This window comes from Emydura macquarii, unplaced genomic scaffold, assembly GCF_026122565.2.
Source record: "Emydura macquarii macquarii isolate MOO-44397 ecotype Brisbane River unplaced genomic scaffold, CSIRO-AGI_Emac_v2 contig_383, whole genome shotgun sequence".
NCBI classification, from domain to species: domain Eukaryota; kingdom Metazoa; phylum Chordata; order Testudines; family Chelidae; genus Emydura; species Emydura macquarii.
The window spans coordinates 2,484,728-2,503,961 of record NW_027130520.1 but is presented as its reverse complement, the minus strand read 5'-3'; the positions used below and the strand labels follow the sequence as shown (position 1 = coordinate 2,503,961).

The following is a 19,234-nucleotide window of genomic DNA, read 5'->3' as shown; positions in this document are numbered from 1 at the left end:
TACCACAGTGGCTCTAGTTAAACTGTGAGTGGCCAATTCTAAGGAAGAAAGGAGAACAGCAGGATACAGACCCTGGACTTCAAAAAAGCAGACTTTGACTCCCTCAGGAAGCTAATGAGCAGGATCCCTTGGGAGGCTAATATGAGGGGGAAAGGAATCCAAGAGAGCTGGCTGTATTTTAAAGAAACCTTATTCAGGGCATAGGAACAAACCATCCCGATGTGCAGAAAGAATAGCAAATATGGTAGGCGTCCAGCTTGGCTTAACAAAGAAGTCTTTGGTGAACTTAAACACAAAAAAGAAGCTTACAAGAAGTGGAAGCTTGGTCAGATGACTAGGGAGGATTATAAAAATACTGCTCGAATGTGCAGGAATGAAATCAGGAAGGCCAAAGCACAATTAGAGTTGCAGCTAGCAAGGGACGTGAAGGGGAACAAGAAGGGTTTCTACAGGTATGTTACCAACAAGAGGAAGATTAGGGAAAGTGTGGACCCCTTACAGAATGGGGGAAGCAACCTAATGACAAAGGATGTGGAGAATGCCTTTTTTGCCTCTGTCTCCACAGACAAGGTCAGCTCCCAGACTACTGCACTGGACGGCACAGAATGGGAAGGAGGTGAACATCCTGCAGTGCTAAAGGAACAGGTCCAAGACTTTAGAAAGATTGGACATACACAAGTCCATGGGCCAGATGCAATGCACCCGAGGGTGCTGAGGGAGTTGGCTGATGTGATTTCAGAACCATTGGCTATTATCTTTGAAAGCTTGTGGCAATTGGGGGAGGTCCCTGATGACTGGAAAAAAGCAAATATAGTGCCCATCTTCAAGAAAGGGAGGAAAGGATCCAGGGAACTACAGACCCGTCAGCCTCACCTCAATCCCTGGAAAAATCATGGAGCAGGTCCTCAAGAAATCCATTTTAAGGCACTTGGAAGAGAGGAAGGTGATCAGGAACAGTCAACACGGATTCACCAAGGGAAAGTCATGCCTGACCAACCTGATTGCTTTCTATGAAGAGGTGACTGGCTCTGTGGATGTGGGGAAAGCGATGGACGTGATATACCTTGACTTTAGCAAAGCTTTTGATACGGTCTCTCACAGTATTCTTATCAGCAAGTTAAGGAAGTATGGGTTGGATGAATGGACTATAAAATGGATCGAGAACTGGCTAGTGCATAGGGCTCAATGAGTAGTGATCAATGGCTCCATGTCTAGCTGGCAGCCGGTCACAAGTGGAGTGCCCCAGGGGTCGGTCCTGGGGCCGGTTTTGTTCAACATCTTTATTAATGATCTGGAGGATGGGGTAGATTGCACCCTCAGCAAGTTTGCAGATGACACTAAGATGGGGGGAGTGGTAGATACCCTGCGAGGTAGGGATAGGATACAGAAGGACCTAAACAAATTGGAGGATTGGGCCAAAAGAAATCTGATGAGGTTCAACAAGGACAAGTGCAGAGTTCTGCACCTAGGACGGAAGAATACCATGCACAGCTATAGACTGGGGACCGACGAGCTAGGCAGCAGTTCTGCAGAAAAGGACCTGGGGGTAACAGTGGATAAGAAGCTGGATATGAATCAGCAGTGTGCCCTGGTTGCAAAGAAGGCTAATAGCATATTGGGCTGCATTAGTAGGAGCATTGCCAGCAGGTCATGGGAAGTAATCATTCCCCTCTATTCGGCATTAGAAAGGCCGCATTTAGAATATTGTATCCAGTTTTGGGCCCCCCACTATAACAAGGATGTGGACAAGTTGGAGCGAGTCCAGCAGAGGGCAACAAAAATGATTAGGGGGCTGAAGCACAAGACTTATGAGGAGAGGCTGAAGGAACTAGGCTTGCTCAGTCTACAGAAGAGAAGAATGAGGGGGGATTTGATAACAGCCTTTAACTACCTGAAGGGGGATTCCAGGGAGGATGGAGCTAGGCTGTTCTCAGTGGTGGCAGATGACTGAACAAGGAGCAACAGTCTCAAGTTGCAGGGGGGAGGTCTAGGTTGGACATTAGGAAGAAGTTTTTCACTAGGAGAGTGGTGAATCACTGGAATGGGTTACCTAGAGAGGTGGTGGAATCTCCATCTTTGGCACTACTGCAATACATTTTCTGATGAGAACTCTTTAAGCAGTAGATAGCAAGTTGTTTATCCTGATTCAGTAGCTGCTAAGTAGGACTTAGGCACTTATAACTTCTGAGGACTCTTATCTTCCTTTCAGAATGGCTGCTTGCCCTGGTCTACACTCCAGAGACAATAGCAGCAATAATTGCCATCTGTTAAGAGGAGATGCAAAGTCTTTGACAAGGGTGCTGTTTGATCAAATGCCAGCCTTGTCTATTATTTAATGTATCCCAATCATAGGTCAGATCATGACCTTTGTCATTTCCTTATGTCCCTTTTAAAGTACCTGTTTCGCCTAAGAGTACTTCAGTCCCTCATTTTCCTGTGTACTTGCTTTCATAATGGAAAGAAGTGAAACAAAATGAGTAACTGCTTGTATGAATGTATTTTATTAGCTCAACTTTTATACAAAGTGCAATTAAAATGGTTACAAGTGTTAGCTGTCTTTTATAGACACTACAATATGACATTTAGCTCCAAAATGCCACTTTTGAGCCCATTTGCCCTTTATTAAAATTTAAAAAAAAAAAAATCAAATAGTCTAGCTTGGCAATGAACCATACTGCTCAAAGACATTTTAAAGTTAATTTGTTAATATGAAAGTTGCACAGACTTGTAGATATTTGGAAAGGCATCTGTCACTGTGGGAAAACCCTGCATAAGTTCCCTCTATGTACCAAAGATAAACTGTGCGGTTCTACCTAAAAGATGTATATGAGAGGGGAATATGCTGGCACTGCTCCATGTAAGTTATCTAGGACTCCTCAACAAATCTGTAAAGAAGCACTGTCAAAAACATCCCAGAGGAAGAGTGTACAAACTTCAGAGCTTCTTATTTTAATATATTCCAGGAACTGTTCAGTACCTGAGATTCTTTTTTAAAAACTTCTTAAAGCACCTGAGCATGTTTAAGATGTAAAAGTACAATATTTAGAATTAAAATGTTTACAGTAATTGCATGTTACACCTGGCTACATAATTCACTTGTCCACTGCTAATCAGGAACAGAAATCTGCCATGCAATTGTGATGTTAGGCTAACAATCTGATAGCACACATGCACAATAATGGTTGTGAGATGAAAAATTAATTTATTAGAATCAGCCTAACAAATTACATGTGCTTAATTGGGAAGATTACCAGCAAACTGGTTCGTTGCAATTCAGTTAAACAGCAGATGTAGGGTTCTCAGTCCTGAAAGTCGTGCATTCAGAAGTCCTATTGAAACTAACGGGTGCTATTCTACTGTGACATTTCAATAAAGAAAGCAATAATGTGCAGCAATAACAATCTAGTCTGGCTCACTAATTGCTCCATAGAAATTGTATGTCTATGAAAAAAAACTGAGCTGCACTGGTGTATGGGCATTGATAATGCAAGACCCAGAGAGGGCTGCGACTTAAATTGAGTCTGCATATCTTTCAAATGGGTTAGCTGGATTAAGTGAAAATACAATGTACTAAATTTATTTGAGAAAGAAGGATTAGTGACATCCTCAAGTCTTAATCACTAAGTGGTAATTCTGCTTCCAAGACAAATTTACTGCTTTCACTAACGTTTCACGTGTTTGTTTCAGTATGTTGTTAGTAGTAAGTTCAGTAAGAAAAAATAACCAAACCAGCATGGAAACCTGAATAAAGACTTGTAACATCATGGCAATTTCTTTCATCATACATATATTTCAAGAGGTTGCTGTTGTGTGAGGCTTTAATTTCAGAACCTGCCTCGTGTTGAGGGTTGTTACATTTACTATTCGTTTAATTATGGATGAAAGGCTAACCGCTTTTATTCCAAGCCATCTCAAAGGGTTCTGAAAAAGGGCCTAGAGGGACTGATTTAGAAGGAAATACTGAAATAACATATAGAGTCTGGTTAAACTAAGATTTAAATATGGGAGGGGAAGATACCAAGAAAAGAGTATGTATTTGAAGGGTGTAAACTCCAAAAAAGGAAGTGTTCTACATTTTAGGGGATACAAGAGCTCTAACTGGTTATTACTGAAGTAAGAGATGCACTGTGTAAAATGGAATCACACCTAGTTCTGAGGAATTTACAGATTGGAAAGGAAACTTTCTATTTTCTAACTTTTAAAATGTATAATGTGGGGGGTGATCTTATTTTTACTGATGTACTTCCATGAATTTCTCAAAGCACTAATCAGTTTTGAGAGTGATTTAAAAGAGAAAGTGGAGTGTGGCACACTGAGATAGGGAAGGAGCTCTTAGTCATACCAAGAGTGTGCAATGCTTTTACATTAAGGAAAACATGAAATCTTAAGATAAAGGAAAACTTGTTAACTTAGATTTACTGGTCTACCAAGTAGTCTTCTAAGGGAACTGATGGAAGACCTATTGCCAGAGTCATTTAAAATTAGACTGGACTGAACACTTGAATATATTGTAGGGAATGAGACTGCATTTGGTAGGGGATGGACTAAGGAATCCAATAGGTTTTCCTCATTTTCAGTTTTTTGATCCCTTGAAGGATCAATTTTCACCAGTGACTGTCAGTACATTGGTTCTACGGTGCACTTAAAAAAAACTGGTTTATTTGCAATTATAAAGGCTGTGAAAGGTAGAGACTAGAACAGTGATTTATTCTATGCACAAGCTAGAACCAGATAAAGTAGTGGTCTGGTAAGCTGCATAATTTCACTAGAGAGTTTTGTTGACAAAAGTCACCTTTTGTCAACAAAACAATCCTCCTGTACACACTGCAATGACCCTTTGTCAACAAAACTGTCCTGGAACAATTCAGTAAGCAAGCTGAAACACTCCAGAGAAGGTGGCAAAATACCCTCAAGGAAGCTTTTTTATTCACTGCAGGAGCTTGCTCCCTATCCCATAATCTGTATTTACAAACATATGCAGTTTTACATCTACTCTAAGGTGGGCACATAGCAGATCAATATTAACCAATCCCTGACTTGTTACCCTGAAGGGAATTTCCCCCCTTATTTCTTTTTTTTTTTTTCTTTTTAAAAAATAGAGCTCGTGTTATGGAAAAAGCATACAGCCATTAAGTCCCAACTGACCTTTTTTTGTGGGTCAGAACTGTGGACTGATATTCAATCAAAGGATAATCCAGCCAGTTTTACTGTCCGAACCACTCAAACTTTTGGAAGACTGAAAGACTCATTCATTTCATCCAGTTGTAACAAAATGTAGAAAAATACACATCACACGGTCAGTAGTTACAGGACAGAAAAGCACCTTCTGAAAATGAAATGTGATGACATAATGAGATGTTGGGGTTTCCAAGCAGATTCAAGATTAACACTAAATGCAAACCGTATTCAATGTAGAAATTCAGTATTATCACAGATAGCTTGCTTCTTTTGAGCTTAACATAAAAATCCCTAGATTTCGTACACAGGTTTTAGGGAGCCTTTCACAGGTGTGTGCAAACTGGACACTTGGCTTGAAAGAAGGTATGACTATTGTTTCACATTCTTACACTGTGACATGGCTGCTTAAGAGATGTGCTATGAACACAAGTTAGAAAAAGACTAATGATCTAAGGACTTTGTCGGCACTTGCAAATTAGTGTGGAATAATTTAGGGCAGTGGTTCTCACAATAATTTTTTTGGTGGCCTCAGAATATGGCTTGCTGGTGGCTGCTCTGACAATTTTTCCTAAAAGACTTAACTTTAGGAAAATCAAATAAATATGCACTTATACATGTCCAAATCATTGTAATTTATTTATGTAGGGTTGTTTTTTTTGCAGACTAAGTAATAAAAATAACATATAGTTGTCTCTATTCTTTACTGAACCTAAAAAGAATAGAAACACACAAGGTCTTTGCACGTTTGTCTTTTGTTGTTTCTTTTACTTTTTTGTGCGCGTTTTTTTTTTTTTAGACTTTCTAGCTAGCAAATCTCCTGCTGTGAAGTGATAATTGTATCATAGCCTCCCAGCTAGCTATTAAGTCTGTTGTGAAAAGTGATATTAACAAATATACAAATCCCAATTTTCGCAGCAGCCTGGGGAGGTGGGTAGGGAGGCAGCATCTGTTACTCCAGAATGGGAGGGGCCACTGCTTTGCTACCCCACATCACCACCCAGGAGGCTGTGGTCACAAGAAAAGCCTCTAGTGGCTGGATTTGAGAAATGCTGATTTAGGGTGTGAGTTTAAAGCACAATTGCTGTCCCAGAATAGCTTCTCTGGGCAGATGCTCTTATTCCAGAATAGAGGTGCCTTTTTCCAATTTAGTTTAATGTGCTAAAATAGTATGTTAGGAATCCTATATAAAGGAAGTCAAGTCTTAGTGAATCCTTTAAAAAAAGTTTTTTTTTTTGTTTTTTTGGAGTGAGGAACTACAAAAATGTGAAACATTTTTACAACATAAAGATGACAGAAGGCTGCCATCTTTAATAACTTTTTGGTTATGTGCTTTAGCTATGAAAAGAGTTTGCTACAAGTTGCAACAAGGCACATATTACAATTATATTTGTTTTCTAAAATAGAAAGTTAGCTTAATATGTGCTAATTGTACAATTTCTCTGAATTTTCATAATTGGATTTAGCACATTTAATAATTAAAATAATGGGCCAAATTCTACTGTACCCCATGGCACAGGCTGAATTTGGCCCAACAACTAATAAAAACGTAACAATCAGGCTGCTTGTATGAAGTTTAAAGCACATCAGCAAGGTAACTTATTTGAGCTCTCCAGTTTTCTAAAGTATTCTGCAGTCCTCAAATGTAAGAAACCCAATGACTCAAGTTCCGTGGGTGTATTATAAAATCCTAACATTGCCATTGGGTAGTTCCAGATATTTCCTTTGTATAAAATGGAGGTCTGTTGTGGGTAATACAACATTCAAGTAGCTTTAGTCATACCTGTCAAAAGAAAATTAAAGATGTTCAATAGGTGCTTTTAATGTATTTTAAAAGACGTTTATATCTTTCTATAGTCAGAAGTGTTAAACCTTAGAGATCATTATAAAAACAGCTAATATATTGCTCACACCAAGGAAACATATGCACAATTCACCTAGACTATCATAAACAGAACTCTGAACATGCGCTACTCTTCACTATGTAATGCAGATATTACAAAAGCATTGGAGGAGCAAGGAAGGCCAGTAACAGTATTTAAGCAATCCTGGTCAATACAAAAGCCTACAAGTTTTCAACACAAACAAGTCATCTTCTGCAGGCTCCTTCAGGATGGAAACATCTGGAGAATAATTCTAGGCAGCTTGGCAGTGAGTTAGACTGCATTGCTAAAATTCTGCACTATCGTGAATTGTGGTAACAGCTAGCTTGATGAAAAGCTAAGAAGGGGCTAGGAGATTAAAGGAACACTGCCAAATACTCTAAAATCCAAACTGACCTAGTTTAAAGCTGTTGTATGCTGGTGGCAACTGTCTGGAATTAAGAATATTTAAGACACCATTCCTTTGCTATGTACAGTGTTTTTGTAGGACACAAATACTTCTAAATCTGTTAGTTTCCCCTGCTGATTTGACTGAAGTACTTAAATACTATACCTAGAATTAATATTAATTAATTAATACTATTTTTAGAATACATTCCAGCTGCTATCATTCATTATGCTTATACACAAGTGAGGAAAAAAAAAAAGAAGAGGGATCATACACCAGTTTTCACTACAGTGAAATTGGAGTAAGAGTGAAAAAAAAATTTCATGTCACCTAGTTGAAGTTTCCAGGATTGTAAGGCAGCTATTGTAAACAATCCAGGGAGATACTATAGATTAAGATCTCCTGATATATGAAAACATTAGTTGAATATGTCCTTTTAAATGTGTGTTGTAATGCCTAATATACTATTAATGGACATTTAAAAACTAACATTAGGCCTACAACTTCCCCCAAATGAATAAAAAACTAGTTTTACTTTTTGTATAGTATGCAGGTGTGCTAGCTATAAAAATGTGTATTTTCCCCCTCTTTCTGACCCATTCGGAATTTAGATAGAAAAGAGGTCAATTAGATCTGATAGGAAGTTTACTAACTGTTCACAGGAAGCAGAATCCTGCATGTTTGTGAGCTTACTTCTGTTTAGATGACTGTAACTTCCCTGGGTTTTCGTTTCACACTCTCCAGTCGTGTTAGAGGGCGAAAGTTTGTTGATTTCTTCTTTCCTTCTGTATTATTTAATCGGCAGTCTTTCTGTAGATCTTTCAGCAGCTCCATTAATTCACGCTTTTCAAGCTCTGCTTGCTCCAGCTCTTGTCGATGCTGTCTCTCTGCAGCCATCAGGGAGCGCACATCAGACATAATTCGTGACATCTGACTCTAATAAGCATGTGTAAAAACAGACTAAAATAAGAGATCATGCAAATGCATTTCCAATAATGATGATATTGAAACTGAAATGGCTACTGCATGTAGAAGAGATAATGAAGAATAGGCACAGCTGCAAGAATCTGCAATTTTTGATAAAACACTGAACAAACTTAATTTTGCTGATATGCAGCACAGTTTCCATTTACTGTGGCACTCATTTCAAATATTCCAATGTGAGAACCATAGGACACAGTACAAATCTGACTGCTCACAGATGTACCAGTGGATTTCACTGGCTGATGGTTATATTCTGTATCTCAAAACCGAAATGAACATTATTCAAACAACAACAACAAAGTGTTCAGGACAGAGCTGTGCAACTTACTTGCAGATACATTCTTCCAATATTTTAATTCAAATTCAGTAAGAAGAAACCTTAACACATACAAAGGCTCAACTGTCTTGGATTTTGATAGTTATTTTTTCCTGTCACAGTATAAAAGCTGGATGAATGAGTTAAGATAATACATTCTCTCCCTCTGCTCTTTACTTTGGCTTTATCTACATTGGGTTTTGAAGCAAATTTGAACAGTCTGAACATAGCTCTAGCTGAACTGTTTTCAAACACTACATTAGCGTATGGGGCCCTGATCCAGCAACTGGACCCACGTTGACAGCAGTTACTTTCACATGGAGCACGACTGACTGACTGCAGTGAGAGAGGGCAGGATCAGGGCATAGGTCCCTACATTTCCTTCCTTCCATACTGAGCTACTTTAAACAATACTAGCAGAGGAACTGGGTTTTTATTTTTATCTGACTTGCACGGATGTGCCTTCTATTTAAAGGGGCTCAGTCTGAAACAGATGCTGCATGTGACAATTTGGGCAATCTGTCTACATACAGCTTATGAATCCTGTTTGATACAGGGGAATCTCTCTGTGCGTCTGTGTCAAACTGTCAACTCCATTTCGTATGGGGGGGCTTGTTTGCCTTCTCTGCTGTCTTTTGCCTCCATGCTGAGCTAAAACCCACAGGAGGTGACGAGAAATTCTTGCAATTTGCACAGGGCTAACAACAAAGGATTGTTCAACTTTGACAAAGAGATGGCTGCTGCCAGGTCAGACAAGCCAAGCCTGAACTCCAGGGGAGTGGTAACTAAGCAACAGCTCACCTGGGGGAGCTGATCACCTGACCTGGCAATAGATGGGTCACCTGACAAAGGAGACTGGAGTTTATAAGGTCTGCTGCAGGAGTCAGAGAGAGACAGAAACTCCACAATTCGGTGGAGAAGCCATATACAGGAGAGGAAGGAACCTGGACACCAGAGAGGACTCTGACCTAAGCCCAAAGAATGCTCAAGAGTGGTGAGGAAACTGAGGAAGGGACATGTGGACAGGTGTTTTATTATTTTGTACATTCCTGTACTATCTAAAGTAAACAGTGGTTGGTTTTGGAACCTCTGCAAATTCTGCAACATATCGGTTATTTCCCTCAGAGGTGTTTCAAAGCTGTCGCACAGCCCATGCTAGCCACATCCCCTTCTCCAGTCTGCAGGCAGTCTGTCTGTGTTTGCAGCAGCAGTCAAATGATGGTTCACTTTGCTCCTGACTTTTCTTGACAGCTTATTATTGTATCCCTGGAGCAACAGAAAGGGTTCCTTCAGAAGGAAGATTCTTAAGGCTATTTTCCATTTTCTTCATTGTCCAGAAGCATACAGGGACTCAAGAGCTATTCTAAATTTCAAGCAGCTCAACAAAAATGGATGAAGAAAGTGAGATTCTGGATGGAGACCCTAGCTTCAACAGCAGCATCCCTGTCTCAGGGGGATTTTCTTGTTTCTGTGGATCTAGAACATGCATCTCTCTACATTCCCATATGACCACACTACCACAGACTGCTGAGATTTATGTACAGCACAGCCTGCTACCAGTACCAAATGCTCCCACTTGGCTTTTTGTCAGCCCCTAGGCTCTTCACTAAGATGCTGGTTATGATAATAGCCAGACTCAGGTCTCAAGGCACTCAACTGTATCCCTTCCTAGCCAACCCTTCCAAAAGTACAGCACAGCAGTTTTAGATTAAATCTCAGGAAAAACTTCCTAACTCTAAGAACAGTAGGACAATAAAACAAACTTCCTAAGGAAATCATGAAAGCTCCTTTTCAAAAAGAGGCTGGATAGCCATCTGTCTTGGATGGTTGAGACACAACAAATCCTGCATCTTGGCAGGGGGTTAGATTGGATGACCCTGGTGGTCCCTTCCAACTCTATGGTTCTATGATTCTAACCTTTTTATCAGCACTGATTAGAATTCTGTCCCAAGCAGGAGCACCCAGTGCCACAATCTGGATACTGCATCTGCTTCAAGCACATGGATTTATGATAAACACTAAGGAGAGCTCCATGACTCTCTCAACAATGATAGTTCACCTAGAAATTAAAATAGACACTTCTGTGGCAATGGTCTACCCATCACTAGACAGCTTCCACAAGATCCAGAACCTGATATCCATGTTGGTAACTTGTGCAAGTTCATCCATAGCTCCATATGGATCTCCTGGTTTCAAATATAGGAATCACTCTGTGGGCAAAGTCCCATGTCAGTGGCCTTCAAGGTCTTTCTCCTAAAAACATAGAACCATTCACCAGAAAACATGCAAGGTCAGTTGCTGGTTCCCAACCAGATGCTGAACTCTTTAAGATGATGGGCAATCCCAGAGAATGTCTGCAAGAGTCTTCCCATATGCCTTCCAGACCCACAAGTACTTACAGTTAATGCCAGCCTGACAGGATAGAGCACATGAGGCGCATAGGACAGTGTAGGGCACCTGGAACATCAAGCGAAAGGAACCAGAGCATCAACCTGTTGGAGCTCAGAGCTGCCAAGCTAGTCCAATTGAGGTTCCAGAACTATCTAGAGGATGAAAACATTCTGGTCCAGTTGGCCAGCATGACCATTGTGCCATATCAACAAGCAAGGGAAAACAAACAGTGTAATGCTACATACAGAAGTGTTGGCCAGAGAACTCCATAATAAAAAATACATAAGAAGATAGCTGAACTAAAAGGCAGACTGGCTCAACAGATGCACAGTCAACAACCCAGAGTGGTGCCTGAATTAGGAAGTCTTAACTATGATTTTGCAGAAGTTCAGCCTTCTGGCAGTTGACCTATTCACCAATCACAAGAAGACAATGCAGTCAAAGTACTTCATCAAGGAAGCAGGCCCCAAATACTTGGGGACAGTTGCTTTTTTGCACGTGTGGCTGCAAGGCCTTTTATACACCTTCCCACTTCTAAGAAAGATGATCCAGAATGTAAGAAGCAAAGGTGATAGTGCTAGCTCCACGTTGGCCAAGCAGACCATGATTCTCTGATCTGAACTGAAACTGGAACTACCACTGCAGCTACCAGTGAGACCAGGCATCCTTTAACAAGGCCCATTACTCCACTTAGCCTGCTATCAAGAGCGATGCATTAGCCATGCTAGGCCTTCAAAAAGATGGAACAATACTCTCCTCCAGTGAGCTTCAACCATAAAGACCTACTCCTCCATCTGAACTAATTTAGCTTGTGGTGTCAAGAACAACAAAAATCCCAAGGATCTTGGTATCCCAGTTATTCTGGTCTTTCTTCAGGAAGGCATAGACAAGGGACTTCTGCCCAGCTCCATAGAGCACCAGGTGTCAGCTGTTGGAGCATCCTATTCACCACATCCTCCGGTTTTTTGACAGAGAACCCTCAGGTATCCAGATTTCCCAGAGTAGTCAGACTGGCTAAACCTGTGGTTAAACCAATCTTTCCGAAAGCCCTAACGACACATCCTTTTTGGTCACTGACAACAATATCTACATTCTACCTCTCTCAAAAAAAACTCTTTTTCAGGTCATCATCAGGTCTGCTATATGAATTTCTGAACTGGAAGCTCTAGCCATGCAGGAATGCCACTGGGTGTTCCATGATGGCAAGGTGGTACTAAGAATTCCAGAATCACTTTTTGCCTAAGGTAAATTCATCTTTCCATGCCACAAAGGAGATTCCGCCCTTCATTCTGTCAAAAGCCACAGCACCCAACAGAAAACCTGTGTCACACTTTAGAAGAGCACTAAAGATCTGTATCAAGCATACCAAACTGACAAGGAGATCAGGCTCCTTATCTGTGTCTTTCATCTGAAGTGCCAAGGGCTCAGGTTATTCAAGCTATCACTAGCTAGATGGATCAACCTCTGCATTATAGAGACATCAAGGTACACTCCACAATATCTATGACGACTTTGTGGGCAGGAAGAGCTTGTGCTTCCACTGCAGAGAGCTGCAGGGCAGCAACATGGTCATACATTAACACATTTAGTAGACACTATAAATTGACACACTGTTTTCTGTGGATGTCTTCTTTGTCAGGAAGATGCTGCAGGCGTTGGTCTAGGAATAGCACTGGCATTTTGGGCAATCAACTCAGGGATGTCTTCCCTATCTCAGTCTGTTTTTCTTATCCCTCCCTATTTCTGTTCACTGTCCGCTGATTTCCATAAGTATTAGAACTGTGGGAGATACTGAGCTGCAGAATGGTAAATTTCTTACTTGGTAATTTTCTTTCTGCTAGCAGCATCTCCCACAATTCTACCCTCCTGGTTGGCTTCTAGCCAAGAGACAGTATTTAATTTTGATAGTTCTGTTTATAGGCTCTAGCCTACTTTACATAGCTTATTGCCTTGCACTGTTACTAATCATATTCTACAAGTTTTTACAGAGTTTTGGAATGAATCATCTGGGAGCAGGCTGGAGAAGGGGGCATGGCTAACACAGGCTGTGCTACAGCTCTGAATTGTCTCCAGAAACTGCCGACAGGAGGAAACTGGCCCACATATATTATGATTGTGGGAGATACTGCTAGCAGAAAGGAAATAATCATCAGGTAAGAAATTTACCAATCTGTGTAGATGCTTCAATTATCACGTCCCTGAAGAGGTGAACCGTATGCCAAAGTGCCCACACAGTGGAACTGTGGGCAAGGATGTGCTTAAGATACTAGGATATCATGGGGTCAGTATTGTTGGGGCCAAGGCCAACTGAACCACTAGGTTCCAATTCTACAAAGGTGTAACTGACAGAAAACCTGTGGCAAAAAGGCCAAGAGAGAGACTGTACTGGAGCCTACTGAGACCCAGGGAAGCTTAAAAGCACACAGCCCCAATGTGTGACCAAAACAGCAGCCTGCTAAGTGTCCAGTAGAGCCATGGTTCTCAACCAGGGGTACATGTAGAGGTCTTCCAAGGGGTACATCAACTCATCTAGATATTTGCAACAGGCTACATAAAAAGCATTAGCAAAGTAAGTAGAAACTAAAATTTCATACTGACAATGACTTGTTTATACTGCTCTATACATTATATACTGAAATGCAAATACAATATTTATATTCCAATTGATTTATTTTATAATCATATGGCAAAAATGAGAAAGGAAGCAATTTCTCAGTAATAGTGTGCTGTATTTTTGTATTTTTATGGCTGATTTTGTAAGCAAGTAGTTTTTAAGTGAGGTGAACCAAGGCAAATCAGACTCCTGAAAAGGGTACAGTAGTCTAGAAAGGTTGAGAATCACTGCAATAGAGGAGCTTCACCAGAGCTATGGCACTACAATTATTTGAAAATGAAAGGTTCAGACCACTGGATTGTAAGACTAGCTTCTCTAGTGAGTTGGGGTAACAACTCCCACTTCTGGAAACAGCAAAAAAGATTGACTGTTGGGGAAAAAACAAACAAACAAACAAAAAAAACCCTGGAAAATGATATTGGAACTTATTTACCTTTAGTTCTTCAATTTCATTTTGCAGAAGACTCTCTTTCTGCACCATATGCCTCCTCTGTGAATCTAATCTGGACTCCATTTCATGCTTTGCTTCCTCCACTCTGCAGATCATTTCTGACCTAAAAAAGTGTATTTTTCCTTTTTAAACCTAGCCATTATATCTATGACTTTCAAGTACCAGAGTGAACTACTGCTGCCAAATAGCCACATCACTCCAGAATATAACAGGATGAAATTTTTCGACCAAAACGTTTTTTCCCCAGGAGAAAAACATGTAAATTCAATGACGTCACTGAATTGTTTCTGTAAAGAAGGAAAAAAACCTAAAGAAAATTCTCCCCAAAAATCGAAATGTTTCATTTAGACACTTTCTAGATTTAAATGTTTCAATTTTTCTATTTAAAACTACCTTTTGTTTAGGAATTTCCTTTAATTTTACTTAAAAATATTTAAAAACAGTAAAAAATGTTCAAAATTACAACAAAAACAAAATGAAAGTTTATTTTTAAAAAATTTGGAATTGTCAATGAACAAGAACAAAAACAAAAACACTGATTTGCCCTACTCTACTTCTAAATTAAAGCTCTGCTATAGTCCTGTGTTAGACAGCTCTCTAGAGCAGAGGTTCTCAACCTATTTACCATTGTGGGCTGCATATTCAGCTCTCTATCTTATGTGGGCTGTATCCACACAATATATAAACTACCTGTATGGCCCTGAGTATGTCAAAAGGGCCACAGCTATGCTGATTGGGCCACAAGCAGCCCACAGGTTGAGAACCACTGCTCTAGAGGTAAGACGAGCTATTCAGCACATTTCATCAACAAACAGTATTCTTGCTCACTATGTACCTATTTAGGGGTTTTAATCTCTCCATGGAATGTGCAAATTCTACTCCTGGCATCGACAGCAGAGATTCTTGGTGCTCAAATCCTATGGCGATGGGCAGCGATACAGAACTCCAAGAAAGATGGTTCTGAAATAATTCCAGATGCTAGGGACTAGCTTTTTTGGCTTTGGATGGTTTATTTCCTTTTATCCAAACAGATAACAGTGTCATTTTGATTAATTTTATTTTAAGAGTATATGGTAGCTTTGTGCATTAACTTAGGAGAAACGTAATACATGTTTCAAAATAAAAAGCGTGAATGTGCCTCAGTTAGTGTCATTCCATTTAACCCAATGAGTACAGAATTTTGCAACAAGGTCATAATACAGAGAGTTACAGGTTAAGTTCAGGGTAGCTCACCATTTTGCAGCATGTGGATCTGTCACTTGTTGGTTTATAATAGTTGTGGGAGAAGGAAACTAATATAATTTAGTTATTAAACACGGTCATAGCCAAAATTGAAATATTAACATCTTAATGCTTTGAGTTTTGTGCAGCAGTTTGGCATTTAATTGGTGTAAGGAAAGTTCACTTGCTTCCCACTGCACTTACCAGGAACTGAACCTGGGTCACCAGCAAAGTGCAGGAGAGCAGGGGCCTCCACTGACCAAAGGAGCAAGAGAGAAGGTACCAGCAGGAAGGGTTGGGAAGAGTATATAACTGCTGGACAGTCATGGAAATGATAAACTGAAAAGGAAGAGAGGCAATAAGAAAAAGAGGGACAAACAGAAGGTAAAGACGTCCACTGACAAGTAGTAGTAGTCTTCCAGCTTTTCAGGCATAAGTACAAGCTTGAACTCATAAGTCACCAGCCTCTCATCTCTGGTTAATTATGTTTGGCAGTTATAAAGTCAAGTTTTTCATCTCCAAAGCGTTTTTAAAATCTTAACTAAAAATGTATTTAATAATTTGGCTTTGGGTCCATATCAAACTAAGGTAAAAAGTGAAACAACATTTAATGGCCTCAGTCTAGTTCTTTGTGTACATTTCACAATTTCATTTAAACATCACATCATTTTGGATAATTGCAATCCCTATTCATTATATTTCTGGACTAATCAAACTAATTCAATTAACTCAGATTAAAAAGTGCAGTAAGAATTTAAAGTGTGTACTGGCTTTTTAAAAATATCCTCACCAGTTAATACCAAGTGATTTACAGATTACCAGTTGGTTCCAAGTACTAGCTCTGTTAATTCTGGTATCTCTCTCTTACGTGCAGTGATTTTAGGCCCAGATTAACAGGAATACCCAGGAAACAGAGAGAAGTAGTATTTTACCGGAGCAGTTCTAGTTCTGTTCTTAGCTCTGCTATGCAATTATGCTGTGTGTCTTCTGCCCTGAGAATGGTGTAACCACAGCCATTAGGGCATTCACGACTCCGATATTCACACACTGCCAAATGGCCATCTAAATTACGTCGTTCGATCTGAACTGGACAACCTGAATGGGAAACAGTAAATTAAGGCAATATTAAGTCACTTGCAATTAACAGAAGCACACTTTATTCCAGGCAAAACACCCAAGCACACAAACCATAATGTGTATAACTGATCATACGCAAATCTGTCAGAACAAAGTGATTTCCTTACAGCATGAAGAGATATACTTATAGGTCCCAAAGCTTTGTCTGCATTACGACTTTTTGCTCAAGTCTCCCACCATTGCACTAACACTATTGTAAGCCATGGATAGTAGACCAGCTGCCAGTATTTTTTCTACATTATGCTCCTGTGACCTGTCTTGCCTAGGGTAGACCACCTGAAAATGCCAAGGTCAGGGCAGGCTGCAAAAGGAGAGCAGATTCTCCCAAAATTGGTGGCTAACACTGCAGTTACAGTCCTCAAGCAGTCACAAACAGTGCTTCTGATTCCCCACACTGGTTATCAAGAAGCCCCAAAAAGAAATACACGGCCCCCTTTATTGCATTTCACTCTCTGGCCCCCAATCAGTAACTAGGTCCAGTAAAGAGATAAGTTATTTAAAACTCTATTCCCTTTACCAAAATGTTCTCTTGATCCCCAAAGGGAGAGCCACATTACTAGATCAATATTAGTTTGGATCTTACCCAAAATATCACATTGCCAGCCAATCCTTTAGTATCTAAAACTAAAGGCTTATTATAAAAGGAAAGAAACAAACAAGATGAGAAATGATAAATGGTCAAAGCAATCAGATACATACAAATGACTTTAAAGTCTATATATATCAGATTCTTAGCAGTATTGGAGTTTGCAGGTTTGTACAGTTCCTCTGGAGTACACCCAGTACCTGGATCATGGTCTCTCAGTCCTTTGTTTCACAGCTTCAGAAAGATGTAGACTAGTTGAGCCAGAGGTAGGAAGAAGCAGGAATGAAGACAAGATGGAGATGGTGCAGCTGCATTTGGTCTGCCATGTGGCTTGTTTCAAACACAAAATTGAGCATATGGGCAGGGAAAAGCACTTGCAGTCCCTCTGACCACAGGCATGTCCCTACATGTCCTGATGACTCATAGGCACAGCCCTGGCTTCTCTCCCTGGGCTCACTGTATAGGTGATGGCCACTGAGGAGTCATCAATACTGACACTAATCTGCCTGCGGGTGGGGGTGTAAAACAAGTAGCACAGCACAAATTTTTGAATACATATATATCACATCCATAATTTACAGTACATACATATAAACAATATTATAATACTTAGCAAATTATAACCTTTCCAGTGGTACCTGACATGGCATCTCTTGTAAGAGCCATTGCAATTTTGTCATATTGGTATTAAATATTATAATAAATGGTCACCTTAATTCAGACAGTTTCACAGTTCCCACAAGCCCTGCTCCACTACCAAAAGCAATGGTTGGAAATTTTAAGAAAAAATGCCAGTTTAGACAAGGCTTGAATATCAAAAATTTAGCTACAAAGGTTAGAAAAAGTTTTGGACCGTAACAAGATCACACAGCAAATCAATGGCAGAGCTGGGAACAGAACCTGGTTCTCCTAATCCCTATGCTTGTGCCCCATCTACTACTAGACCAGTATTTCTCAACCAATGGGTCATGACCCCTGAGGGGTGGGGAACAAAAGGGAATCAGGAGGGTTGTGAGGCAATGAAATTTTATTTACAATTATTTATAGTTCTAAAGCAAAGTAAAAAATTGAAAATAATTTAGGGATGTTCAAAGCCTTCAACGTTTGAAAGGTCAAATGCACTGTAGTAGTAATAGTATACATTTTTACTCTTACTATTATCATAAATGTAAGTAGGTCGTGAACATTTCTGACTTCAAATAACGGCTTGCCCACCTGACAAGGTTGAGATAAAAGGCAGCATGATCAACTGCAGTGTATTACAGACAGGCTGGTAAGGACAAGCAGAAGGTATCACTTAGTACAGATGGCCTAGCTACAAGCACAAACAAAAATGTGCCATAAAAACCTTGCAGGTGGTAGGTTTCAGATGGTGGGCACTTGTGATTATGACTAATAAAAATATTTTGCACTTTCATATTACCTTTCACTGGAAGAACTAAAAAGCCTCACAACACCTCTCTGAAAGAGCTATTACTCCCATTTTACAGATTAAGAAACACATACAAATGCAAGTAACTTGCCCAAGGCAACACATCAGCAGCATAACTGGGAACAGGACACAGAAATCCTGACTCCCCTGTCCCATATTAACCACTACACAGCATTTTCTCAGATACATGCACAGTCCTGCCTACACTGGCTAAAGTTTGAGATACCTTCTGGATGAGGAGCAAAGTAGTAAGTTATAGTGTAATACTGTTTAACATCATAATGCTAAATTGGCCAAAAACTGATTCAAACATCACATACAAAAAACCCACAATTAGATGAGTAATCAAAGCGAAATATTAGACAAAATCATACCTTGGCAGAAAGTAAAAATTATGCACTGCTGTATATTCTGATAAATTAGGGGTCCAGTATTCAAATTCATTCTGGTTAATTTTCCACATGAAAAGGAAAAATTAATGATGGATGACAATCATCATTTCAACAGAGAGCAAGTTCATTGTTTAAAAAAATTTCTGCAAACTCTCAAAAGCTGACCATGCTAACTATTACCTTTTGAATTTTTATTTGGTTTTTTTGTTTTGCTTGTTAAACTGAAGCAACCATATTGCTGAGGGCATGTCTGTGCAAGAGTGT

The 19,234-nt window shown here is 39.9% G+C and overlaps 1 protein-coding gene across 6 annotated transcripts in view; it reads right to left on the bottom strand.

Moving 5' to 3' along the window:
* Positions 1–2,254: 2,254 nt before the first annotated feature.
* Positions 2,255–19,234, bottom strand: part of LOC137145663 (RING finger protein 151-like) — a 33,373-nt gene continuing 16,393 nt past the window's right edge. For all 6 annotated transcript variants that reach the window (XM_067536562.1, XM_067536555.1, XM_067536570.1 and 3 more), the window contains 4 exons: positions 16,356–16,518; positions 14,185–14,305; positions 8,140–8,382; positions 2,255–6,958 (listed from right to left, as the gene is read on the bottom strand). In XM_067536562.1, the coding sequence (XP_067392663.1) occupies positions 8,146–8,382; positions 14,185–14,305; positions 16,356–16,518 (521 nt within the window). In that variant the 3' untranslated portion in view covers positions 2,255–6,958; positions 8,140–8,145. The remainder of the gene's footprint in view (positions 6,959–8,139; positions 8,383–14,184; positions 14,306–16,355; positions 16,519–19,234) is intronic.